We start from the raw sequence: 25643 nt of genomic DNA on the forward strand, positions 1-25643 counted from the left end.
AATCAATTGAAACATTTCTTTGGACGAATAGTGATTAGCAAAAGATAAGTCTCAAGTCAAGTGATGGTAAGCGTTAGGTCAAATTATTCATACATTATTATTTCTTGTGGGTCAGGTTATTTATTATATATTTATAAGTATTTCAAAGTGGGTGGAATTTCTCATTGGTTCATATCATTCCTTCGTATTTTCAATTCATCTCTTTATGCTACCAAATATGCTCCACCAAACATTTCTTTTTCCGTTTAATTGCAAATTAATCCTTATAATTTCAAATATTAAAATTATTCCATATTATTTGCTATTTTCTTCCTTTAAATATTAAATACAATTTTTTTTTTTTGTAGGGTATAGATTTTAGTTTTATTGATTTTATTTAATAAATTTTATTTTAGTATTTCGTATGAAATAAATTCATGTCACATCAACTTTATAATTAATAAATAATTTCATATCGACCGGTGGAAAAGATAAAATTAACTTTTTGTTAGTTATAATAACGAATAAATAAGATAAAAGTTACAGCTAAATTATAAATATATTTTCTTCTCATTATTAGTTAGGTTAGGTTAGAGATTTTTATTAATAAAGCCAACTGAGTCACTTCATAGAGTTAGAAGTAAAATTAATTAATTATAAAAATAAAAGATAAAAAAATAAAAAGGAAGAAAGAATTCTATGGAGTGGGTTTTGGTGATGTAAGTAACTTTAATAAATTCAGTTTTTTTTTTTCTTTTTTGATAATAATAAATCGAGCTCTTACCAAATACATTGACAACCCAACTAATATTGGAGATTTTAATTATTAAAAAATTCATAATCATCTTCTTGGCTCGAGAAATTGTTTATTCATTCGAGGTTGAAGGATAACTTGTGATTGTCTTGCTTTATGGGATCGATTCTAGCTTAAACGAGTATAAGATTGTATTAAACAGACCTATATATCCCTTCTATATCCAAATTTGGAGTAAAGCGACATGATTAACACTTAAATTTGGAGTAAAGCGAGGGTCAACATAACATTAAACCTAAACAAAACAACCTACACGTAAAGTTATTTCATGCAATGATACAAGTTTACTCACCAAATTTTAATATAATGTCGTTTACTGTTCTAGTTCACGACTCTTATATTGTTCATGTAAGTCTAAGCATTTCAAACTTTGTAGGGTTCATATCAGCAAAGCCAATGCTTGGATCATTACCCTCCTTAATCCCCTGCCTCACCATCTCCACTCTCTCAAGAATCCCTTTAACAGAAATATCAAAAGCATCCTCAAAACCCTCTAATCTCGATCTGGGGTCTGCATAAATCACACCAGGAATCATTCCAATCAACTGGTTTCTCATACCCACAATTGCTTTACCAGAGATTCCCTCCAGAACCTTACTAACATTCACCTCTTTCCCTTTAACCATCGGTATGAAAACAGAGTACTTCTTGTGATCCTTTGGAAAGTGCCAAATGTACTGAGCATACGCCGTTCCAGAGTGGAAGAAAACAGGAATACATCCAGCTATAATGGCATCAAAGATCGATCTTCTCGTGAATGAGTCCCCTGGTGGCTGCAAGCAAAAAACAGAGCTCAAAAACGTGCTCATCACTACCACTGGGTCACCACATTTCTTCTCCCCAGGGATGCAGGCCAAAAACGAGCAGCTTTTTGAGGCCTTGCACTGGTTTATCAGCTCCCCTCTAATGGAGGTTTCTTGCGATGGCCTTGGCCCTCCTATGAACGCGAAAAGGAAGGGCCTCCTCTGTTTTTTCACCTTCTTCTTCCATTCTGTGATTTGTGAGTCGCTTGAAGGGTGGAAGTCAGTGGGATATGGGATTGCGAAATCATTGTTCCAATACCCTGTTTCGATTGTCAGCATCGTCATGTTCTTGGTTTCTGGTAAAAGCATGAGCTTTGAGCCCCAATCTGATTCCTGTCCATTGTCCCTTCTGAAATCCCAAGTGATTCTTCCTCCAATCAAGAAATGGTCTCTACCCCACATGGCTTTCCACTCTGTTCTTCGTGATACCCATTTCGCCATTTCAATTGACCCTTCGTCTCTTACTGAGGCATTGAATCCCCAAAGGTAAGGTCCAACATCAAGCCCTGCATAGAACGGCACAAAAATTGCTGAGGCTTTAGATGAATCCTTCGTTAAGCATTTGTATTGCTTCATTCTATTATGGAAAATCACTTCCAATGCGAATTGGTTCGTGAAATACCATCCTTTATCGGTTAATACTCGTTTGGAATTTTCAACTTTTGGGCCTAATCCCCTGTTTTCCCACACGAATCTGCAGATTTCTGACCATTTCATATGAGGTAATTTGCAGCTCTTAGCCAAACCTTCATTGAATTTCTTGGGAAGATTATGAATGTAAATGTATCTCCCTTTGCATGAGGAATCCTCCGTTTTGAATCGGGCTTTTTTTGATTTGGTCTTGGTTTTGGTTTTGGTTTTGCTGGATCTTTCTTTGTGACGAGCCGCTTTTTTTCTTGATCTTTTGGCTGGTGGCGAAATGGAGGAAGAACTGATATCAGTTTTCACAATGGCTTCTTCTGGTTCCTTCATGATCTGAGCTTCGACAATGGTTTCTTCTGGTTTTGGATCAATGGAGGCGTTTAGAGAAATGGGTTGCGATGAATTTGCATAGTCATCGGTCATGGAAGTGGCTTCATTTCTTCTTGTTTCAAACAAGGCATTGTAATCAAGGAAGAGCAATATTGAGCATAGAACGAAGGACATCAAAGCAACAAAAGGGATGGGATTAGTACACTTTGGAAATATGATCTTCTCCATTTTTCATCATCAGCCCACACGCTACGTAGGAGCTCGAGACAACTCTTTTAACAACGATACCTTCCAATAAAATGGGTTCAACAAAATAGCTCCATAATTTCGAATGGTACACATTTGTGTAACATCGTGATATCGTATACGGAGGAGGCCGGCGCCTAAAGGTGAATAGACAACTACTGTAACTATAACGATCGTATGAACGAAGAACACGTTCCGTTGAAAGGAGACTAAAAGAGAGGAAGGTGAGGAGGATTGTGAGTGGAATCAGCCATAGAAGGCAAAGCATTTACGTCCTTCAATAGAACCTTCTAAACATAACCATTTTGTAATCTCACCATCCAATTAATGGATTATTCTTTCCTTTCATTTCCATTTTTGTTTTTTAGGTTTTAAAATTAGAATGATTATAATTGTAAGGTTTAATTTTAACCAAAAGAATAAATCAAATTCAAAAGAAAACCCAATAATTATGGGACTATGTTGGGGAAAATAAAGAGAAAAAAAAAATCGAGTTGAAAACGAGAAAAAAAGGAACGGAATCCCTCGACCCATTTTCCCTCCTTAATCTCATCATCGATTGAGATCGAGACTTATAAAATCTCTTTCGCCTTGTTCAGCTCCCCACGAGTCTCCTCAAATGCTTAAATTAACTTAACCGAAGACTTAAACGAAACAAAAACCCTATATTAAGCTTCTTCGAGATTAAAACTTTATATTATATTCATAACTATGTCTCAATAAAGGAAAATCGAGCATTTATTTCATTTTTTCAAATTAATCGATCATATTTTTCATTTTTGGTAGGACCAAAACCAAAATACAAATTTATCTTTTTATTATATTAGCTTTATAAATTTTGTATAATTATAATGCATTTATCAATCAACTTTTAAATAAAGGTATAATTATGTTTGAATAAATAATTATAAAGAAAATCAAAATTTTTTATCCTAAATTATTTCAATTAATTTAAGTATATTTTATAGATTACTATTAATTAGTTTTAATAAATACACCATTTTACATTTATTCAATTTTATTCATTTTAACTATATATATATATATATTATATTATATATAAATCCAAAACGAATTAACCATTTAATTTTTTTTTTTAAAAAAAATTATCAAATACCAAATTCAAATCAAAATTTTTATCTTTAATTTTTTTAAATAACAATTTTATGAAAAAGGAAATATTTAAATTGAAAATCAAATATACTTTTTTTTTTTTGTAATATTCTTAGAAAAAAAAATTCAAAACTTTTAAAAGATAACAATTTTATCTAAAAGAAAATGTTTATATTTTGAAAATTCATAAAATATATATTTTTTTCGGATAATATATTTTTTAAAAAATAAATATAAAAGATTTTGTTTAAATTTAATGTGTTTCAATATTTTCCTCCATAAATAGACATAAACAGAGATATTTTCAATAAATAAATAAATAAATAATCATGGATAAGAAATTGGATAATTCAGTAGAAACAGTCTTCTAAACTATTTTTAGCCAATTTTCTTATCTTTCTCAATCCAATTAACTCTCCTATTCTTCACCAACTCCTTTATAAAATCTCTGCAACCCTTCACTACAATCGATCAAATTCATCGTCTGTGAAATCATCTATAAACATGCCGGCGGGAGGTTTTTCCGGTAGTCATGGCGGCACAGAGTTCGAGGCCAAGGTCACTACGGCGGTGATTATTTCTTGTATAATGGCAGCCACCGGAGGGCTCATGTTCGGTTATGACGTCGGAGTTTCCGGTAATTTAATGCTTTTTTTTAATTGATTTTATGGTGTTCTTGTGATCAACAATGGCGATGCTGGTGCAGGCGGAGTGACGTCGATGCCGTCGTTCTTGAAGGAGTTCTTCCCGGTGGTGTACGAGAAAACCCAGCAACACGCCATGGACGACAGCAATTACTGTAAATACGACAATCACAGCTTACAATTGTTCACTTCTTCACTCTATCTCGCGGCCTTAACCGCTACTTTCTTCGCTTCTTACACCACCAGAGTCCTCGGTCGGAAACTCACCATGCTCATCGCCGGCGTGTTCTTCATCGTCGGTACCGTTCTTAACGCCACCGCTGTCAGTCTCCTCATGCTTATCCTCGGCCGCCTTGCTCTCGGCTGCGGCGTTGGATTTGCTAACCAAGCTGTCCCATTGTTCCTGTCGGAGATAGCTCCGACGAGGATTCGTGGAGCCCTGAATATCTTGTTTCAATTTGATGTCACTGTCGGCATTCTCTTCGCTAATCTCATCAATTACGGCACATCCAAGTAAGAACAAATCATACCCAGAATTTATAATTTTGTAAGATATTGAATTTTTCAAATGAATTGTGGAACAGGATTGCAGGTGGATGGGGATGGCGGCTGTCATTAGCTCTGGCTGGCATTCCGGCAACCTTATTGACTGTCGGAGCTATATTGGTCGACGACACTCCGAACAGCTTGATCGAACGTGGGCATTTGGAGAAAGGGAAAACTGTTCTAAGAAAAATCAGAGGAACAGAGAACATTGAGCCAGAGTACATGGAAATCGTCGAAGCCAGCCGCATTGCCCAAGAAGTGAAGCACCCATTTAGGAATCTCCTCATGCGACAAAACCGCCCACCATTGGTGATAGCTATAATGTTCCAAATCTTCCAGCAGCTCACTGGAATCAACGCCATCATGTTCTACGCGCCGGTTCTGTTCAACACATTGGGCTTAGGCAACGACGCGTCGCTATACTCTGCTGTGATAACAGGGGCTGTCAATGTGCTCTCGACATTGGTTTCAATCTACTCCGTCGACAAGCTCGGTCGGCGAGTGCTGCTGTTGGAAGCTGGGGTTCAAATGTTCATCAGCCAAATGGTGATCGCCGTGGTGTTGGGGTTAAACTTGGGGGACAACACGAATAAGATGTCGCAGGGGACGGCGATTGTGGTGGTGCTGATGGTGTGTACTTTTGTGTCGTCGTTTGCTTGGTCTTGGGGTCCGTTGGGATGGCTGATTCCGAGCGAGACGTTCCCGTTGGAGACGAGATCGGCTGGGCAGAGTGTGGCGGTGTGTATGAACATGTTGTTCACGTTCATCATAGCTCAGTCGTTTTTGTCGATGCTGTGCCATATGAAGTTTGGGATCTTCCTGTTCTTTTCTGGGTGGGTGTTGTTAATGTCGCTGTTTGTGATCTATTTGGTGCCGGAGACGAAGGGGGTTCCGATCGAGGAGATGACGGAGAAAGTGTGGAAACAGCATTGGTTTTGGAAGAGATTTATGGACGATGTGGATGAGGACAGAAAGGGGAAGGATGTAGTAGTTTAGGAGAGGAAAGTTTTGATTTTTTTTTTCTTTTTTTTTTATTGCTTTTATTTGTTGTTTTGTTATTTAGCTTTCGATTTTTTTAAGAATTGTTGTCGAAGGAAATTAATAAGTTTTGAGATTTTGAGATTCTATTTGTTAGCAAATTTAAATATGAGAGAGTTAAAAATGTGTTTTGATAATATCATTTTATGAATTTGTTTTATCATAGTTTTTATCTTTTTAGTATAATTTTATATTTTTGTTAAATAAATAAAATGTTAAATCAGTGTTTAAAAATATATTTTTTAAAAACCCGGCAAAAGTGATATATATATATATATATATATATATATATAGTGTATGAAACTTTAAAAAGAACCTAAATAAATGGTAAATATGTGAGATTTCCCGTTGGTTATTTAATAGGCCAAAACTGAATGTTTACTCGTGGTAGGTATTAGCTGTTATAATGTGTTAGTAAGGATGTGGTCAAAACACAGAATGTTTACTAGTGGTAGGTATGAACTGTTTTAATGTGTTAGTAAGGATGTGGTCAAAACACAGAATATTTACTAGTGGTAGGTATTAGCTGTTTTAATGTGTTAGTAAGGAATGCTAAAACACAGAATGTTTACTAGTGGTAGGTATTAGCTGTTTTTATGTGTTAGGAAGGAGCCGTATACTTTAGCTTTTGCTGGGCTCTAAGAAATGGTTTGCTGGGCTCTAAGAAATGGATTGTGAGATTGTGATACTTTAGCTTTTGCTGGGCTCTAAGAAATGGATTGTGAGATTGTGATTAGCGGTTTTAAAATATGAACTTTATTAATTCAGTTTGGTCAAAATCAAATAGTCAACCCATTTTTGTAGGTTAACTAACCAAACTAAGATAGTTAGTTGGATCTAGCTCTATAATTCCTCCATTTATTACACACTTCCTATTATTAAGTAAGAGAAAAAATTATTTTAACATTTAAAATAGACTAATATAAAAATCTCAACTTTCAAGATAATTACTAACTTTAAAAGCTTGGAAACTTTATACTAAAAAAAAAAATTGGAACTTTATTGATGAACATGGGAAGGGTAGCCAAAATCAGGCGGGTACGTGCAATTCTTACCAAAAAAGTTGTGAAAATTCAGTAGAAGACAAGCCAACAGGTGGAGATAAAAACGGAAACCTTTCTTCTTTTCCCACTCCGATGCATCAAGATCAAACATGACTGTAAAGGCAGCGGATCGTTGTAATTGGTTTTGCGGTTCGTAGCTTCTTCTGTATTGGGTATGCTTGTTTTTTACTTCAAAATTGAAAAAAGATGATTAATTATTACTTCAATTCACGTGGCCACATTTAATCTGGAGATTCATTGCCTCATAATTTTAAAATATCTTCCATCCGTTCGGAACTTGAGCGGATCATCTTGCCTGAAATCGTTTTGTGTTGATTTGGGAATGCTTGCAGTGATACCAGTGGCGCTTCGATTCTTCGAGGAATAATGGGTTCCCTTCGCGCTCCGCATTGCTCTCTAGCTTCTTCGCATGTTCATTTGTCTGACAGATTCTCACTCTCACGGCCTCAGCTGCGATGGCGTATGAACCCTTCTTTTCGTTCGACGAAATTTTCGCAACCTGGGGTTTTCTCTCCATTTTGTAATCGCGATTGTCCATGGAAGCGCGGCTCTCAGATCGTTTGTGGAGTTTTATCCGCTTCTCAAGAAGCCATCAGGTTAAGTCGGCGCCCTTTCTTCTTTTCTTTTGCTTACGATTGAGACTTTTTTTGAGATGGTGTTGGGATTTAACAGGGAAGGTGAAGAGCAGAAGATGATCGGGAAGGTTCTTCTGAAGGTGAGGTTGGATCATCAAGTTAAATTTGGGGAGTCTGTGGTAATCTTCGGGTCGTCTGAAGAATTGGGATCATGGAAAAACCCTACGCATCTGAAATGGAGTGAGAAGGGGTGGGTTTGTGAATTACTGCTCAGAGGGGATGAGTCGGTGGAATTTAAGTTCGCCGTTGTTAAGAAGGATGGGAGTTTGTTGTGGGAATCTGGAGATAATCGGGTTCTCCAGTTGCCTAAGGTAGGGAGCTTTAAATCATTTCATCGATGGAATAAAACAGGGGAGGGTGTGGAAATGTTGCCTTTGGATGCAGAGGAGAGTAATGGAGGATATGAAACGTTGGGGATCAATGAAGGAGATGAAAAGGACAAGAACATTGAAGCTGGGAATGCGTCTTTGGTTGAAGATGAGGCCAGTCCTTTTGTTGGGCAGTGGAAAGGGAAGGATATCTCATTTATGAGGTCTAATGAACATCGAGACCGAGAGTCCGAGAGGAATTGGGATACTTCTGGTCTTGCGGGGTTGGCTCGACAGTTGGTTGAAGGAGATAAAAATGCCAGGAGTTGGCGGAAGAAGGTATTTTACTTAACCCGATCCGTGATTTTCTTACTTTATTTCGAGTTTAGCTGATAGATGTGGATGCCTCTCATGAAGAATTTAATTTAGCTAGGCATGAATCTTAATGGAAAGTAGCTTAAACGATCAAATGTTACAGGCTTTTTAAACACATTTGTTGGTCATATGTAGGAATAAAGCTAAGTACAATGTCCTTATGAACAACTTGTCAGTTCTTGGTATATTTGTAATGTTTTTTGTTCATTTGATCTTGGAAGTCTTAGGCTAACTTTTGGGTACTGTTTGTTGAGTGATGCCTATATTATTAGATTTAATTAGTTAGAAGAGTAGTGTGATGGAGATAAGGATGAGCGGGAGACTAAACCGAGTTGAAAGGTCACCCACCTTTGAGGGGCAGAAGTACACATCCGTGCCTAAGAAGAGTGAGCCTGTAGTTGTGCGATTTAAGACGAGAGTTTTGATATTGAGGGTTTTGGCGAGAATTATGCTACAGAGGAGGCCTAAATGTAAAGACAAACACGAGACGTGGACATAATATAACATTGACACAGTTACATGTTTATTTCTAAAAATCGAAGTCGTGAAAATGTTCATACATTTCAACGATTCTCATAATAAAAATATGTTCTAGTTTAGGATGCTTATCATCATTTATGATACCATGTTTGGAAATAGCTTATTTCCTATTCAAAGTGTATAGCTCTGTTGTTTTCTTGATATGGGCCTTTACTGTATTTTTCATGGAGTTTTGGTGGGTTTGTTTAACTTTCTAGCTTGAGTTGTAACTTTCCAGTCAATATATGTTTACCTCTAAAAATAAATATATTTTCCGACTTTTACTCGTGCAGCTTGAAGTTGTGCGTGAATTATTAGTTGAAAATGTGAACGCTGAGGAGCGCCTGGAGTCGTTGATATATTCTGCTATCTACCTCAAGGTTTTCTCCGACGTCTTGTTTTATTAATCTTTTTCTTTTTCTCCTTTCTGTGTACTCCTATATTCTCAAGATCCTTCTTGTTCAGTGGATAAATACAGGTCAAATCCCTTGTTTTGAAGATGGAGGTCATTTCAGGCCAAATAGGCATGCTGAAATTTCTAGGATTATATTTCGCGAATTAGAACGATTGTCCGCCCAGAAAGACATTTCTCCCGAGGTCTACTACTACTGCTACTAACTTCTATGCTTTACCCTCTATCTCCGATTTCATATTGGTTTTGAAATGTGGCTCCGTTTCTAGGCTCTTTGGTTTTCTTTCGTGTATGAAAGCTTCATTTTTCGATACAACAGAAAATGAATTGATGACCTTTTAACACGTCCAATTTTTATACTCATCGCTTTACCTTTTGACTCTGCTTCTCTCAGCTAAAAGCTGTTTTCTTTTCTTTTCTTTTCATATTCAGGTAGCCCTCATTATTCGAAAAGTTCATCCGTGTTTGCCATCTTTTAAATCAGAATTTACTGCATCTGTTCCTTTAACACGTATACGAGATATTGCTCATCGGAATGATATCCCTCATGACCTCAAGGTAATCCCTTGAAGACTGTCAATGTCTGACAGATCTTTCTTTTGCTAGTGATCCCTATTGGTTCATTGGAGAGTAGAATGTATAGTTTTTTTTATTGAAGTTTCACATTTTAGCAAGAAATCAAACATACAATACAAAACAAGCTTCATCGCAATGCTGGTCCAGAAGACTTAATTGCCACAGAAGCAATGCTTGCAAGGATAACCAAGAACCCCGGAGAATACAGTGAAGCCTTTATAGAGCAGTTCAAAATATTCTGCCGAGAATTGAAAGATTTCTTCAATGCTGGAAGGTCAGATAAAGAATCTTATTACTTTCCTTCCTTCATCCTGTCTTTCGTAGGTGTTCGTGTTTGATGCGCTGCATGTAAAGAATTATATATCGAATGTATTGCTTTCTTAGGTGTTCGTCCTTTCTCCCCTCTCTCTCTCACACACACCCACTCACACACATTATAATGATATTGTACTGATATCAAAAGGCATGTATGTACATCATTTTGTAAATGATGGGCGACATCTTCATTGCTCGATCTGTCAAATGAAATCTTGATGATTAGTATGAAATAATCACAAACCTTGAGAATAGTTTAATATATAAATTTGTTTGAACTTGGGGCTAAGACATACATCTTTTCCCTTCTATAAACAAGTTGTTTGAAATCCTGTAAAATATCTTTATGATGAATCAATTTATAGCGCAAACCCAATAGCAATACTCTTTCTGCAAATGAGAAGTTTTTGCTATTTTCAGCCTTGCAGAACAACTTGAATCAATCAAGGAGTCTGTTGATGAACGTGGCTTGTCAGCTCTTAGCTACTTTTTGGAGTGCAAGAAGGTGATTTTTTTTTTTTTTAATTTAATGAGAAAAGTGATTAACTAGAATGCAGTTTATCTTTTTAACTCTTGTTTAAGATATTATAATTTGCAACGTTTTCTTCTCACGTGCACGAGCTTTCAATTCTCAAATTCACACTTTCACGAGAAAACTTAAGAAATAAACACTTTTACTATTGATTTTTCCTTTTGTAATTTAAGGAAATCGATGAAAGGATTCGGGTTGCTTAATAGGTCTTGGTCGTGGGATTTTTATGGGAGAAAAGAATCACGTATTCTGTTTTAATTCTCGTTGCTGATTTTTAGATGTCGGGTATTTCATCATTATAATAAATGTGGTAGGGAATTTTGTTTCCCACAAAGTTTTTTTAATGTTTGGTAGAGAATTTTTAGATAACTAGGTTGAGTATGAAGAGATGGTATTTTGTTTCCAGAGCTTGGATGCTGCAGACGAGTTGGGCAGTTCTTTCCAAAACCAAAGCACTGACCTAGTTTTCAAAACCATCCAATCCTTGAATTCCTTGAGAGAAATACTCGTAAGAGGTCTTGAAAGTGGCTTAAGAAATGATGCTTCTGATACTGCAATAGCCATGCGCCAAAAAGTAAGCTAATTGAAAGTATTTATTTATAGAACAATCAAGTTGAAATTATTTACAGCCCTTATTTTCTGCCCTTTTGTGCAAGTACAGTGGCGTCTTTGTGAGATTGGGCTTGAGGACTACTTATTTGTTCTTCTTAGCAGGTACATATTTTTTAAGCTTCCTAGAGACTTTTATCTTGTCTATTGTAGAGTCCTACGGTACATCGTAAATTGAATTGTTTAATTCTCTAGGAAATATGTGACAGTGGTGAGGCTTTTTACTGCATAACATTTACACGGCCGTCCGAACTTAGAGATAAAGTTGACCGTAGTTGGAAGAGGCAGTAGACTACTACAAGTGAACTTTTTATTGTTTTTAAGCATAGATATCTTTTGGATTTTTCTCCCTGTTTAGGCTATCCTAATTTCTTTTAACTTGTGAAGGCATTTTAAGGGAAACATTTGATGTTAGCTCTAGGAGTTGTTGGGTGAAGAGGCTTTTAAATTCTAATTCTCTAGCAAACCGAAATGTAATAATGTTTGAGTGAATCGCTCTCTTGAGTTAGTTGTCGTTCTTCGCTGTTTTCTTATTGTGCTCATCAGTTTAGGATTGGGTTTGGCTGTCATGGGATCATCTCCACATATCTCCAAACTGAAAGTTGATTTATTCTGATGATCTCTAATTTTCACTGCTGTTAATAGATTTCTAAATGTGCTCGAGGCAAAAAGGGGTGCGGATTGGCTGGCAGAAAGTGTGAAGTCAAAGAATGTAAGCTCTTGGAATGATCCACTGGATGCCCTTATTTTTGGTACCCATCAGCTGGGTTTATCTGGTTGGAAGCCAGAAGAGTGTGTGGCCATTGAAAATGAGATTTGTGCTTGGAAGGAGAGAGGTCTTGCTGAAAAGGAAGGTAACGGTTGTCTTTAGTAAAACATATCAGCTGGATTAACTTCTCGTTCCTAAACGATCGAGTCCGATCTTTCTGTCCTCTCTAAATTGCTGTTACCTTAGCTTTGACAGCTCTTCTTGTTGGCAAATAAACATTAAAATTCATCCTTAGGTGTAAATAAGTGAGGTTAGTGGTAGACAATATGATCTAGGAGCTGAAAAATATGAAGTGAGTTACCCGAATTAAGGTGTTTGGGCTTTATAGCTCTAATCAATTGACATTTATAGCAGTCAAATCTGAAAGTTTAGTTAAATTCTGTTGATCGACTTGATTTATATGCTTAGCTAATCACCTCAGGATTTTTTTAATTTTCATTAATGAAGGAAGTGAAGATGGCCAAAAGATTTGGGGATTAAGGCTTAAGGCTACTCTTGATAGAACAAGGAGGCTGACCGAAGAATATTCCGAAGCACTTCTTCAAATATTCCCTGAGAAAGTTCAGGTATAAATACATCTATTATTCATAAATACCACAAGAACTACTCAGTTAGATGGTAAGTTCATGAACAATGAATTCAACCAATATCCTTTGTGGTTTTGTGGGCAACCAGAAATTTCCAAGTAGCTGTAGTTTCTGTGGAATATCACCATTTTAAATCCAATCTTTGTCATAGACTTCTATAAAGGTTTATATGGTTCTTCTAATCGTTCTTTTTAATATTTTAGTGCGATAGTTCGTAACATTCTACCGAATCTTCGATTGGCCTTCATTTCAGGTGCTTGGAAAAGCATTTGGGATCCCTGAGAACAGCGTGAGAACGTATGCTGAAGCTGAAATTCGTGCTAGGTATAATGATTTTCGTAATTTTATTTTATTCTTCTTTATTACTGTTTGTAGACCAAGGGTTGATGCTGAATCCTGTTGGGAAACTCTAGTGTAATTTTTCAGGTATCGAAGCTTTGCACTATTCTTTCGAAAGCAGTCAGAAGCGTACTTGGATCGCAGGGTTGGGATGTTCTAGTGCCCGGATCTGTCGTCGGAACATTTGTTCAGGTGCTCTTCTATTTATTTGTTTTACAACAATTAAGCATTGAAGTAAAGAGGAAGTTCATAAAGAAGTTAAGCGAGGCTCATCACAAACATTGCAATCTATCTCATCATATTAACACATTAAAACCCATAACTTACTTAAGCTGGAAATTGCATGTAACCATATGTAAACTTTAGAGAAAAATAACAGAATCTTTAGAGAGTCTTAGAGGCCACGCCAGGTTCCATGTTTCTTTTTGGGTGTCGCTAACGAACAATTTCTGTAATTATTCGCTAGGTCTGATATGAGCCCCTTTTTTTAGATAAGAGTAGAGTCTGTAACTATAATGTACATTATCCTCACGTAAAAAAACGCTCTTGATGATTAAGCTGCCTATGCTATGTTTCGCTCTAAAACAAAGATTGAACTGCATATGCAAATTAGCGCCGTAAGCAACCGAAATAGTATTCAAAGGTACATGGAGTACTTGTTAGAAATTTAGCATTGTGCATCTGTAATTGTGAGTGTGCCTTCAGGTTGAGAGGATCGTCCCAGGGTCTCTTCCAACATCCATAGAAGGACCTGTTATACTTATGGTTAACAAAGCTGATGGTGATGAAGAGGTTTGAAGCTAAAATATACCCTATCACTCTCCCTATCTATGGTGCCGTTATTGTTCTTCATCTGTTGTTAATGTTGATGATTTGCAGGTAACAGCTGCTGGGAGTAACATAAAAGGAGTTGTGCTACTACAGGAATTACCTCATTTATCTCATCTTGGTGTCAGGGCTCGACAAGTAAGTGCAGTCTCTCTAAAATAGTGTCTTTCTTAAAGCTGCTGGGCGGGCAGTATTAACGAAACTGTGTGTGGGCTTCGTAGGAAAAAGTTGTATTTGTGACATGTGAAGACGACGAGAGAATTTCTTTTCTACGAACACTTCTCGGGAATTACGTGAGGTCGTACATGTCTATATTCTTTACTCTTCCTCCCCTACGTATCGTTTTTGGTTCATGTTCTTATTCTTGGGAGTTGTGGGGTTTTGTTTAATGGGACGTGTAGGATGGACGCGTCGGCATCTGCAGTTCATATATCTCTTTCATCAGATGGTAGCACTGATAATTTTCCTGTCAAAACTGCTCCAGACGAATATGTGCTTGATTTTCAAAAGTCCAGTGAGCAAGACCCCTTGTTACGTGCCTCGGGAGCTCCCTACTCGAAAAAGGTAGTCAAATCATCCCTCAATGACATCACATATGGACATTTCTTCCTTAGTTAAAAGATCCCCAGAACTTGTTTCCTCTGGAGTGACGGTTGAATTTTGATATAGGGAATTTCCTCTGGAGTGGTACCACTTGCTGATGCAGATGCTCAAATTGCAGGAGCAAAAGCTGCATCTTGTGGTCGTTTGGCTTCTTTGGCTGCTATCTCTGATGAAGGTACATTTTGGATCTAATCTTTTCCCTCAACGAAAATCTGCAAGTGATAGCCATTGAGGTTTATATTTGATTTTTAATTGGTTCTCGAATCCTTTAGAAGACTCGAAATGCGTTTTACAAGAATGTGCATACTCAAATTATGCTTTAAACATATCACACTGAAAGGATGCTCTTAATTCCAGCACACGTTATCGACACGTAACCAACCATTGAGGAATGAATTTTGTTGGCAGGTTTTACGAATCTACAGATTCCAGCTACGTTTCGAGTTCCTGCAGGTGCAGTGATTCCATTTGGTTCTATGGAATTGGCACTTTCTCAGAACAATTCCTTGGAAGCGTTCAAATCGATTTTGGAACAAATAGAAACAGCCAAAGTAGGAGTGGAACTAGATGAACTCTGCAAACAACTCCAGGAGTTGGTGTCCTCTCTGCAATTGACAAAAGACATAATTGATAATTTGGAGACAATATTTCCTAAAGATGCACGCTTAATCGTCCGTTCTAGTGCGAATGTCGAGGATTTGGCTGGGATGTCAGCTGCTGGACTTTATGATTCGATTCCAAATGTAAATTTGAGAAATCCAATTGCTTTTGGGAATGCTGTTTGCAAAGTATGGGCGTCGTTGTACACTCGTAGAGCAGTTCTAAGCAGACGAGCTGCTGGGGTACCTCAGAAGGATGCTTTAATGGCAGTACTGGTGCAAGAAATGCTTTCTCCTGACTTATCATTTGTCCTACACACGTTCAGCCCGACCGACCAAAATGACAAATCTGTTGAGGCTGAGATTGCCTGCGGCCTCGGTGAAACTCTGGCTTCTGGCACTCGTGGCACGCCCTGGCGTCTCTCATCCGGGAAGTTTGATGGTCTAGTGCAAACACTGGCCTTTGCAAACTTCAGTGAAGAACTACGCGTTCTTGCTGCCGGCCCTGCTGATGGAGAAGTGGCACATTTGACTGTAGATTACAGCAAGAAACCACTGTCTGTTGACCCGAAATTTCGTGAGCAGTTGGGTCAACGCCTTTGTGCTGTCGGCTTCTTCTTGGAACGCAAATTTGGCTGCCCCCAGGATGTTGAAGGCTGCGTCGTAGGCGACGATATTTATATAGTCCAAGCACGCCCACAGCCATTGTAGAACATTCTGTCCTTACAATGCTCTACTGCTTGGAGGCAGAGAGATGAAACAATGAAGTTCAATCAGTCTGCTGATGCCACCATCTCAAGCAGATAACATCCACAAATAAAATGTCATCATCATCTGAAGTTTGTTTCTTAGTTAATAGCTCTGTAAGATGGCAGGTTCTATATCCAGCTGAATTGATGATCGTTCAATGCTCCAAACAGGGTTCCTTTGGGGCAGATTATTAGGTCTGCAGGGATGTTCGAAATCGTAGTATGATTCAATAAATTATATTGCTCAGATATTATTCGAAATTGTCGAGAAGATTTAAAAGCACAAGCCTTAGACATAAGATCTTTAACGAATTATTGATAGCACTTTACACAAAAGTTGAGTTATGGTCGGAGATGCTAAATTTTGAAATTGCTATCTCAAATAGAATTGATGAAAGTTGGTATTACGAGGAGTAAATAACACTCAACTTCGTTTGTTAATCGAACATTGATCAGATTGAAACATTTTCATGGCATATCGATAAGTAGAGATGATTAAAGGGAGCTTGATACCCAAACTTGAAATGTTTCCAAAACACAATTGAGATTAGGAAAGAAGCAAAAAGATAGAAGAAGAGAATGAAAAGACTTGGGTTTAGAGTAAGAGTTAAGCAAAAACAAGATCACTGAGGCACATGTTGGGAGGGCCTGCCTTCTCCCATATCAACCTCTCTTTAATAATTAAGCTTTAAGCAACCCACACAATCATTTTATTCAACCACTAAACTAACTAAATTGAATGTTAAACCTCTAATAATCTCCTTTAATAAAGATTATTTAACGGTTCCGACATAATAATGTCGATTTGATGCAAATATAATTTCGTTGGTAAGAATGATGATATTATATAAAGTTTTGAAACTTTTCTTTCTTTTTGGCGGTACTCTATGAATGACAATGGCCTAATAAAAAAATAAACTTAGAAGGAATAAAAAGACGAGATAAAAAGGTTAGAGGTATTGAAAGAACCTGGTAACTCGAAAAACCAATCAATCTATGAGTTTGGTTGATTCATAAGTTCGTCTAAAATTAGTTTGAGTCTGTACTGAATTAGCTCAAATTTAACCGGTCCTTTTTTTTTTTTTTTTTACTTATGATACAATATTTATACATTTCATTGGATATTCGTTCCTTTGCAACTCTTAAAACAAAAAATCTGAATAAATGACCCGAATAATTCAATCAACAAGTTGAGTCTATTATATAATAAAAACGGCTTGAGTTGGAAAGAAAAAAAAAAAGCTCAAAAGAGTTTATGGCTATAATTACACACTAATTCTCGAAAAATTGTTGAATCATATCAAAAATATGTATATTGTTTCATACTTTTTGAGAAGAAACTTTGAACATTCGAGTTTCCCGAAAATTAATAGCACATGTTGATTATGATTTAAATATTTGTAGCACCTTTACTTAGCTATTAACCAATAACGTTGAGATATTGATTGAAGTAACCAATGTGTATGCACAGATACCGAAAGGTAAGTTCGTCGGCTAAAATATATATTGAATGAACAAAAGTGATACACAAATCCCTATTGGATTACAGCAAAAAGTAACACAATAAGTTGAGCCTTTCAATTGAAGCATTATCCAAACCCAAAGCTTCTCCCTTTGCAACAATATCTCAAGAGGGTGTTGCCCAATTCTTTTGGATTTCAAAGTGGTAGCTCACATCCAAGAAGCACTTCCCATCATCATCCACAAACTGGGACAAAACAAGAACAATCAAGAACAGTTTGATCAATTTTGTCCTCAGAAAACTACGCTGATTTACTGCTGTGTTTTAAAATCTACGAATGTTTTGTCTGGTTTTTTACCTTTGTTCTTGCAGAATAAGAGCCTCTCGCAAACATTCCAGACGGTGTGACTTCTTCTTCCATTTCATACACATATGGATCCTTTTGAGGACTGAATGTTCCCAGCATTTTCTTGGTGTGATCCACTGTCAAAACAAAATTCAACCCATCAAACAAAAACAGATGTAAAAAGTTCTCAACTTTTTCAACTTATATGGAAACAAACCTCTCACGCCAGTCTTCCAGACAGTGTTCGTGTACTTGAGACCGGAGACGATGTTCCCAACGACAACGAAACTGAATCGGAGTCGGTATCGGGAGCCTTCCTTGATGGCGAAGAGGCTGTTGCTCTTGGAAGTTTTGGTAAATGGCAATGGCAGCACAAGATCTGCTCGCCCTGGACATTGGATTGTTAGGCTCTGGATTTTCACTTCTGCTTCTTTGCTTTCTGCTTCACCAAAACACATCATTCATCCTTTGATCATATCATAAGTCAACAGCGGGTAGGCTTTCTCGGGATACGTGACGTCGAGTAAACCTTTAACCCGTCTCAATCTTACTTTGACTATAAAATGTTCTTATAAATTATGATCAATATTAGATATATGGTCAGTGATTTCAATAATGATGTTGTTCAGATATGTTGGTTATATCTATAAGAATTCAAGGAATCCGCTTCAGAGATCCATTCGAATAGATATGGTTGTTCTTAAAATTAAATAGCATCAACACAAAGAAGAAATTCATGTTCACCTCCAATGGCAGAGAGATCAACACTACCCAACAACTGTTCCTTCCATTTTCTCAAGCTTTCATCATCCTAGAAAAACAAAACCAAAGCTATGATGGATCAACAAAAGTATTGTTAAAAAGTCATATCAAACTCAATCTTACGAACTTACCTTATCTTTCTCGAGTTGTTCCTTGATAGAGAACCGAGGACCGAGATCGACTTCTCCCTCAGGCTTAAGTTTGTCATCTTCGTCTTCTTCAATAATCTCTTCTCCTTCTCGATCGTTCATAGACTTACCGAGCTCTTCCTCCCCTACTTGAGGGTTGAACTTAACGTTCTTGGTTGAGAGAGAACCAACCACAGCTGACATTGTAAAATATATGAAGAAAGAAGAAGAGAGAAAGTTTTAGGCCACCAGAAGTATAGATGCTTTTGGAAGCTAGGCTTGCTAAAAATAGATGTTTCCCTCTCCCTTTTATATCATAAAAGTTGTGGAAGATAAGAGAAACTGTTTAGGGCAACAATATAATCATTTGTTTTGAGTATATTACCAGCAGCCAACCCTTTTTTCATACACAAAATACATGCTTTTGTATGAGTATGTTGGCTGATCATATTTTGTTCGTACTTATTGCAGCTAACTATTAGTTCATTATGTGGTACCAAATCATAAGGATTTTGTATTCAACAATAAGCTACATCAATTGATGTTGATGGGCTAGCTCCTTTTTACTTTTTTTTTTTTCCTTTTTGGTGCATCGTGTTATTAAGTTGATGTTAAATACGAAGTTCTTTTTTTTTAAGGGTCGAATACTGGTATGAAACCTGAGGACGATATTGATCTTTGTTAAGATCTATTTTCGTGCTCATGTCTCCTCCATAGTGACATGAGATGTACGAAGAGAGATGCTCATGGGCCAAATTAGACTCCATGAATGATCTATTTTCAACAAATAATGATGTTTGATAAGATAAAATCTATCGGTTTCTAAGGATAATGAAACTTATAAAGGAAGAAATCAAATAGAAACTATGGTTAATTGAACTTTACCCACTATTATATTGCCTATGAAAAACAGAGACTACAAATCTTCCAAGCAGAGCGCTGTCAGACAATGACCGAGCAACCATGCTTACAAGACCTGTAACAATTAGAATAGCTGAACAAAGCAGACAAAATATACAACTTACTGGAAACAACTGAATTGACAGCATCTTGTTTACAGACAGCTTCATACAAAATCGAACAAGGTGTTCTGATTTGAAATCATGGGACGCGTTGCAATACCCGCTGCAATGCCCTTTTTAGACCTTCCTGATCGAGTGATGTTGTCAGTTGTATTTCTTGAACCTAAATTCAGATACAAGGATTAGTATCTGTGCATGTCCATATGCGTGTGAGAAGGAGAGAGAACTACCAAATTTCCAGCACGAACAAGGAGAGTGAACTTCTTTTCAAATGGGAAAGTGGCTGCAGTAAAATGTGTGAGATCCCACATCGGTTGGAGAGGAACGAAACATTCTTTACAAGGGTGTAGAAACCTCTCCCTAGAAGATGTGTTTTAAAACCTTGAAGGGAAGTTCAGAAGGGAAAGTCCAAAGAGGACAATATTTGCAAGCAGTGGAAAGTTCAGACGGGAAAGTCCAAAGAGGACAATATTTGCCGGCCACTGCCTGGGCTTGGGCTTGGGTACAATGTTGTTTCACAAACCTGCCATATAACTTTATCCAATGTTTCCAAAAGTGGATCTTCCTCAAGTTGTGTAATCGACAGTGTGATCCTGGACTTGTCCCTGCATAAAGTCAAAAAGACAGATTCAGCATGGCAACGCTGAAATGCAGCGCAATGGACAAAGAGTTAAAGATTAAGATGATATAATTTTACAAGTCTATTACTTTTCCTTGTTTTCAGTTTCTTAACCTTTCGCAAAAATAAAAAAATCAACCGTGGCCTTAGGTTTAATTGCATAATCAGAGTACAACAGATTGTATTTCAGTTGGCCTAGTGACTCCTCTAACGTCCCAATTTCTGCATTCTCACTATTTCTCCTTGTTTACACCAAGCTTACATTCTAACTAACTTTCCTATCTAACTGAGAGATCCCACATTGATAGGAGAGGGTAACGAAGCATTCTTTATCAAAGGGGTGAAAATCTCTCTACAGCAGACGCCTTTTAAAAACCTTCAGGGAAACAACAAAAGGAAAAGCCGAAAGAGGACAATATTTGCTAGTGGTGGGCTTGGGCTGTTACAAATGGTATAGAGCTAGATACGGAGTGGTGTGTTTATGAGGCCCATGCAAAAGAAAAGAAGGATAAGCTATCCATTTAACATATTTCAACATCACTTGTCGCCTCTCCCCTCTTCTTACAAAGGTCAAGTATAATGGAAGTCTATCATAAGCATAAATGAATAGCAATTTAACCAGAAAAAAGAAAAAAAAGAAGGAACAATAAAAAAGATTAAGAAAAAGAAAAGAAACAGCAGAGTAACGCACAAGATTTTCAAGTGGTTCAACATAATAATTGATCTACATCCACCGAGATATGAGCCTATATTTCATGTCTCATAAGCAATCTCAGTTGAAAATACATATGTACCATTCTCTTGTTACAGCACTAATAACAAACAGGAACAGATGTAATTACCCAGCTAACAAACTTCGGTTGAATATGATTGAGTTTATCATTACCACCACACCACAACACTCAGATTATCGAATTGACTATGTTTTTTTGAGTTTTTGAATGAAACACCATCAACTCTTATACAATGTTATGTCAGTGGACGAAAATTTCATACTGTTCTTATTTCACAAATCTGTATAGATGACAGAATTCTGGAAAATACGTGGAAACTGTTTTCTAAACACATCTGGAAATAAGATTATTAACAGAACACAGAATATTACCATCAAAGAAACGTAAGCCCTAAACAGAGCGAACACTAGATTCATAACATCTCCGACATTAACTCGCTCAGAAAACCTTGAGGGATTAAGTTCCCACATAATAGAAAACACTATGATTCTTTCAGAGAGCAAGCCGACTAAAATTTTCTAAGAGAAGAACTCCAGTTCTTAAATTCCAAGAATGAAGGTATAACCAATGTACTCACCCGAGCAAGTCGAACGGATTCCGGCGACGAGGACGAACTGTCTAGAACTCCGGCGATGTGTAAATAATATATTTGTTCATTTGGTAAATAGTATAATATCATATAAAATCAAGAAATTAAGAACTTTTACAGCTGGAAATTAATTTACAATTAAAAATAATTTTGTAAGAAAACCCAAAATGGGTCCCACAAGGTGGTGGGTCCCATCTAACCAAAAATGTCGCTCCATATAAGTTATAAAGAAATATGAGTTTTTTTTTTTTTTTTTATTTGTCTCCGGAGGAAGAAAATTTATTGACCGATAGTGACAGGCCACGTGGGTTGTTAGCCTGTAACTGTCGTACTGGATTCCTGCCCCTTAGTGATTACGTGGCTATATTGTGAATCACTCATACATACATACATCCATGCATGATGTGATGCGGTGGACATAGTCTTTATTCATCATCCATCCATACATGTGAATATGGGGAAAAGGCTGGAAAAGCATTCGGCTGAGGGGGACCACTTACAATTTAACTAAGCCTACACAATCCACGTCATCAATAGGACCATTAATGGCCTTAAACCATATAAAATTGAAGCAAATTCATCCAAATTAAATTATAATTTAGTGAGAAAGTAAATTTAGACGAAAGAATCAACCCAACCGAGTCGAAAATTAGAGAAAAATCCATTGAATCAGATCGAAAATCACCGAACTATGTTGAACCAGATCAAACTAGTTGCGAATAACAATGAACTGTATTGGACCCATTTTCGATATTGCACTTTCTCTTCGGTCGTTCTTGCAAAATTTGAAGACAACGACCGTTTGTAGAGTTTGATGACGAGAAATAGTTGTGTTATTGTGAGATTCTACATCCGTTTCGATAGGGGAACAAAACATTCTTATAAGGATGTGGAAACCTCTATTTAACAAATGCATTTTAAAACGGTAAGGCTAATGACGGGGCAAAGTGGACAATTCATGTTCCTCATCTAGATAATTTTTTTTCTCGAGACAAAGTTTCTTCTCACTTATACGAAAACGGAGGCATCGAGAAAACTCTTTATACCAAATGATGTATTAGCTCTATCACAAGTGGCTTACACGACTCTTGGAGGAGGAGAAGAAATCAAAGACCAACTTTGAAGGTCGAGCCTTGGAGAGTAAAACTCGTTCTCGATCAAACTTGAATATTTCGATAGAACATTCAAACCTAAGCAAGCATGCAACGTGCTCTCAGTTTGAAGCAAAGCATTTAAGTACAAGTGGAGAGTTTCTCTGAGCCAATTAAACACATTTGGCTCGACTATCGACCCTGATAACGGTTAAATAAATTACTCATCTAGTACATAAAAAAGTTGCTCGAGAAATACAGGGTATTATCCCTTAAAGCTATTCAGTTGGCGTCTTCATGTTGTCATAAATTATTTTATCCACTTTCTTATGAAACTCGATAATTCAAACGATGAAGTGCCGATCTCTTTCTTGTGGTTGTCCCACGTAGCACGATGTGCTCTGTATAAAGCATATAAAAAGTTAAAGGTAACTCGATCAGATACACTTTACTCATATCGAGTTCAAACGTTGCAGATAGCACCCAAGCATATCTTTCTTGTGTCTCATGACATGGACACATTCATGCCCAAAAATTGTATGGTTTGAAAATGGTCTCTTTTTAACATAAAAAGCACTCTGATTCTTTGGGTATAATTATTTGCCCAAGGAACTCTCTCTCAACTTTTTATCTCCCACTATTTTCCCAATAATGATTACGAAAATAACTTTCAAATAAAATTTTCGCGCTCGAGTTTAAGTTGTAAAGTCTCGTGCACAGGGATACGAGTTTTCTCGGGTCTCATTTTAATCTGAATACAATCTCAAATTAATATAGTAAGAGAACAAAACGAGAAACAGGTTTTTTTTTTAACGTCCCAATTATAAATTACACAAAAATGGTTCGAGATCGAAACCCATTTCTAGGTTTTTTTCATCAAATTTGAATATTCTATTCAAAAATATTGGTCGAGACTCGGGTTTGGTTAAATATTTTTTAATTTTAATTTTATTAAAATAATAATTTAAATTTTAATTAAATAATGTCGTCTGAGAAACGTGGAGTGGAGACATCCAATACGCAGGTAGTGCCAGATTTTGTGGGCAATTCGGTCATTTAAATCAGAAAATGATGGATTTGGCTGAATAAAAATAAAAATAAAATAAAATAAAAGATTCTTGGAATATTATTATTATAATTGGAGTATCATAGACACAACGATTGACCCACAGCCACAAGAAAATTATGGTGTCTATGAACCTTGCTAAAGTCTTGTAACAAATCATAATTCCCAAAATGCCCCTTTTATGGATATGAGTTTTCATTTTCATTCCTTATTATTATTATTTTTTAATTTATCGTTCTCGTTTTTGTTATTATTCGATAATCAATACTTATCTTACTTTATTCTTATCGTTAGGAATGGAATTGTATCATAAGGACGTGCACAAAAGAATCGAGGACTATATGAGGCTGAAATATTCAACATAGAGTACAATAGGTAAACGCTAAGTGAGTCAGACTACGGATTAAATGAAAGATGTAACACCTCAAGTCTACCGCTAGTAGATGTTGTCCGCTTTGACCTGTTACATATCGTCGTCAGCCTTATAATTTTAAAACGCGTCTACTAGTGAGAGGTTTTTACACCCTTATAAGAGATGTTTCGTTCTTTTCTCCAATTGATGTTGGGCTCTGATACGATTTGTAACAACTCAAGCCCAACGTAGTAGATACTGTCTACTTTGTCCTGTTATATATTGTTGTCAGCCTAATGGTTTTAAAACGCGTCTGTTAGGGAGAAGTTTCCGCACTTTTATAAGAAAATGTTTCATTCTCGTTTCTAACCGATGTGGGATCTCACAAAAGAAGAAAAACATTGGTCAAAGCCCAAGTCCCTAGTCGGTCTTGAACAACGACCACGTCTAGAATCCCCCTCTTCTTATGATCCCGTTGTCCTAACCCTAATGGAAATCATCGAAATCTATGTGGCAAGCACCACATTCAAATATATACGTGTGTATATTATAATATATATTATAATTAATTGAGGTAACTTTAAAAAGATTAAAAAATGAATATGATTTCTTAGGTTTTATTTTTTTAATTAATATACAACTTTGAATATATTTCAATAGATTTATGTTGACATGTTTTATTATTATTATTATTATCATTATTATTATTATTTGTCTTTTTGGGGTGTGGGGAAACCTTTATGAAAAAACTAATTTGTTTTTAAGTGTAAAAGTAAAAAGAAATAAAAAGAAATAAAACTTTTTCCAAACCACAATATATATTTTAAAGACCATATGGGAAGGAACGACCGACATGACAAGGAAAGGGAAAAAAAAAAAACAGAACAAAAATCTAGTTGCATCCCCACGTGTCAGTCGGCACGTGCCAGAAATGGTCTAGATTTATCCAATTTTATTCCAAAATTAGTATTAAGTTAGTTTCATTTTTAATGGATAAATATTAAATTCCTATTTATCCTTATCCATTTTATGAAGAGTATTAAAACAATCTTTTTAACTTTTATTTAACCTTTTCCATATATATATATATATAATTTAAAATACCCGTGCTACCGTGGTAGTAGCTCTGACGATCAAAACACCACGTATTAATAATAACCGCTTATAAAAAATTGACCAAACCACTAAAGAACCGCGGTAAATTAAGTCTCACATTAAAAATAAATATTACAAATTATCAATGAAAAGATAAATATTTTAATCATTAACACGTGGTTATTGCAACATTTTTTTTTTATATAATTTAGAGAGAAAAAAAGAGAAAAATATTTATTTTGTATTTGTATAATATGTGGATGTGGATGTACATACACGTAGGAAGGGATCAACACCAAACACCACTTGTCGGAAGACGGGGCCCCACATCCCACGTTGTCGTTCTCCGATTGATGGAATCTCCTGTCCCCACATGACTACCACGTGTCCCCACCTCTGTTTT

The 25643-nt window shown here is 36.5% G+C and overlaps 4 protein-coding genes across 6 annotated transcripts; 2 read left to right on the forward strand and 2 right to left on the reverse strand.

The window, feature by feature from the left end:
- Positions 1–688: 688 nt before the first annotated feature.
- On the reverse strand, positions 689–3129 carry LOC111799832 (probable xyloglucan galactosyltransferase GT14). The gene has a single exon (XM_023683311.1). It carries the CDS (start codon positions 2794–2796, stop codon positions 1138–1140), a length of 1659 nt encoding a protein of 552 aa, XP_023539079.1. The 5' UTR covers positions 2797–3129; the 3' UTR covers positions 689–1137.
- A 1302-nt stretch (positions 3130–4431) lies between these two features.
- Positions 4432–6232, forward strand: LOC111799833 (sugar transport protein 13-like). The gene is made up of 3 exons (XM_023683312.1): positions 4432–4564; positions 4634–5084; positions 5156–6232. Exons 1-3 carry the CDS (start codon positions 4432–4434, stop codon positions 6111–6113), a joined length of 1542 nt encoding a protein of 513 aa, XP_023539080.1. The 3' UTR covers positions 6114–6232.
- Positions 6233–7219: 987 nt separating this feature from the next.
- Positions 7220–16235, forward strand: LOC111799885 (phosphoglucan, water dikinase, chloroplastic-like). Of its 2 annotated transcripts, XM_023683379.1 has the most exons (20): positions 7220–7371; positions 7552–7815; positions 7892–8501; positions 9350–9436; positions 9522–9653; positions 9901–10026; positions 10140–10318; positions 10780–10864; positions 11298–11465; positions 11553–11605; positions 12146–12354; positions 12717–12835; positions 13110–13180; positions 13270–13387; positions 13901–13987; positions 14075–14161; positions 14245–14321; positions 14425–14587; positions 14693–14801; positions 15035–16235. In XM_023683379.1, the coding sequence occupies exons 2-20, from the start codon at positions 7586–7588 to the stop codon at positions 15934–15936; spliced, it is 3612 nt and encodes a 1203-aa protein (XP_023539147.1). In that variant the 5' UTR covers positions 7220–7371; positions 7552–7585; the 3' UTR covers positions 15937–16235. The 2 variants fall into 2 exon arrangements, with proteins under 2 accessions (XP_023539147.1, XP_023539146.1); XM_023683378.1 differs by lacking the exon at positions 7220–7371 and having other exon boundaries at positions 7441–7815.
- A 1204-nt stretch (positions 16236–17439) lies between these two features.
- Positions 17440–21707, reverse strand: LOC111799628 (rho GDP-dissociation inhibitor 1-like). 2 transcript variants are annotated; one of them, XM_023683048.1, is made up of 8 exons: positions 21625–21707; positions 19925–20299; positions 19698–19857; positions 18676–18869; positions 18527–18593; positions 18000–18221; positions 17795–17919; positions 17440–17682 (listed from the first exon to the last, which is right to left on the reverse strand). In XM_023683048.1, the coding sequence occupies exons 4-8, from the start codon at positions 18793–18795 to the stop codon at positions 17602–17604; spliced, it is 615 nt and encodes a 204-aa protein (XP_023538816.1). In that variant the 5' UTR covers positions 18796–18869; positions 19698–19857; positions 19925–20299; positions 21625–21707; the 3' UTR covers positions 17440–17601. The 2 variants fall into 2 exon arrangements, with proteins under 2 accessions (XP_023538816.1, XP_023538815.1); XM_023683047.1 differs by lacking the exons at positions 19698–19857; positions 19925–20299; positions 21625–21707 and having other exon boundaries at positions 18676–18886.
- Positions 21708–25643: the final 3936 nt, after the last annotated feature.

This window comes from Cucurbita pepo, chromosome LG08 (genome assembly GCF_002806865.2).
Source record: "Cucurbita pepo subsp. pepo cultivar mu-cu-16 chromosome LG08, ASM280686v2, whole genome shotgun sequence".
NCBI lineage: Eukaryota > Viridiplantae > Streptophyta > Magnoliopsida > Cucurbitales > Cucurbitaceae > Cucurbita > Cucurbita pepo.

Coding starts and splice junctions, on each gene's coding strand:
- LOC111799832 (XM_023683311.1), bottom strand. CDS start 2,796: ATGGAGAAGATCATATTTCCAAAGTGTACTAATCCCATCCCTTTTGTT.
- LOC111799628 (XM_023683047.1), bottom strand. CDS start 18,876: ATGTCAGCTGTGGTTGGTTCTCTCTCAACCAAGAACGTTAAGTTCAAC. Junction 18,222..18,526: donor TGATCTCTCTGCCATTGGAG/GTGAACATGAAT, acceptor TTGGTGAAGCAG/AAAGCAAAGAAGCAGAAGTG. Junction 17,683..17,794: donor CTTATTCTGCAAGAACAAAG/GTAAAAAACCAG, acceptor GTTTTGTCCCAG/TTTGTGGATGATGATGGGAA.
- LOC111799833 (XM_023683312.1), top strand. CDS start 4,432: ATGCCGGCGGGAGGTTTTTCCGGTAGTCATGGCGGCACAGAGTTCGAG. Junction 4,565..4,633: donor TTATGACGTCGGAGTTTCCG/GTAATTTAATGC, acceptor ATGCTGGTGCAG/GCGGAGTGACGTCGATGCCG. Junction 5,085..5,155: donor ATCAATTACGGCACATCCAA/GTAAGAACAAAT, acceptor ATTGTGGAACAG/GATTGCAGGTGGATGGGGAT.
- LOC111799885 (XM_023683379.1), top strand. CDS start 7,586: ATGGGTTCCCTTCGCGCTCCGCATTGCTCTCTAGCTTCTTCGCATGTT. Junction 10,865..11,297: donor ACTTTTTGGAGTGCAAGAAG/GTGATTTTTTTT, acceptor TTTTGTTTCCAG/AGCTTGGATGCTGCAGACGA. Junction 11,466..11,552: donor CAATAGCCATGCGCCAAAAA/GTAAGCTAATTG, acceptor GTGCAAGTACAG/TGGCGTCTTTGTGAGATTGG.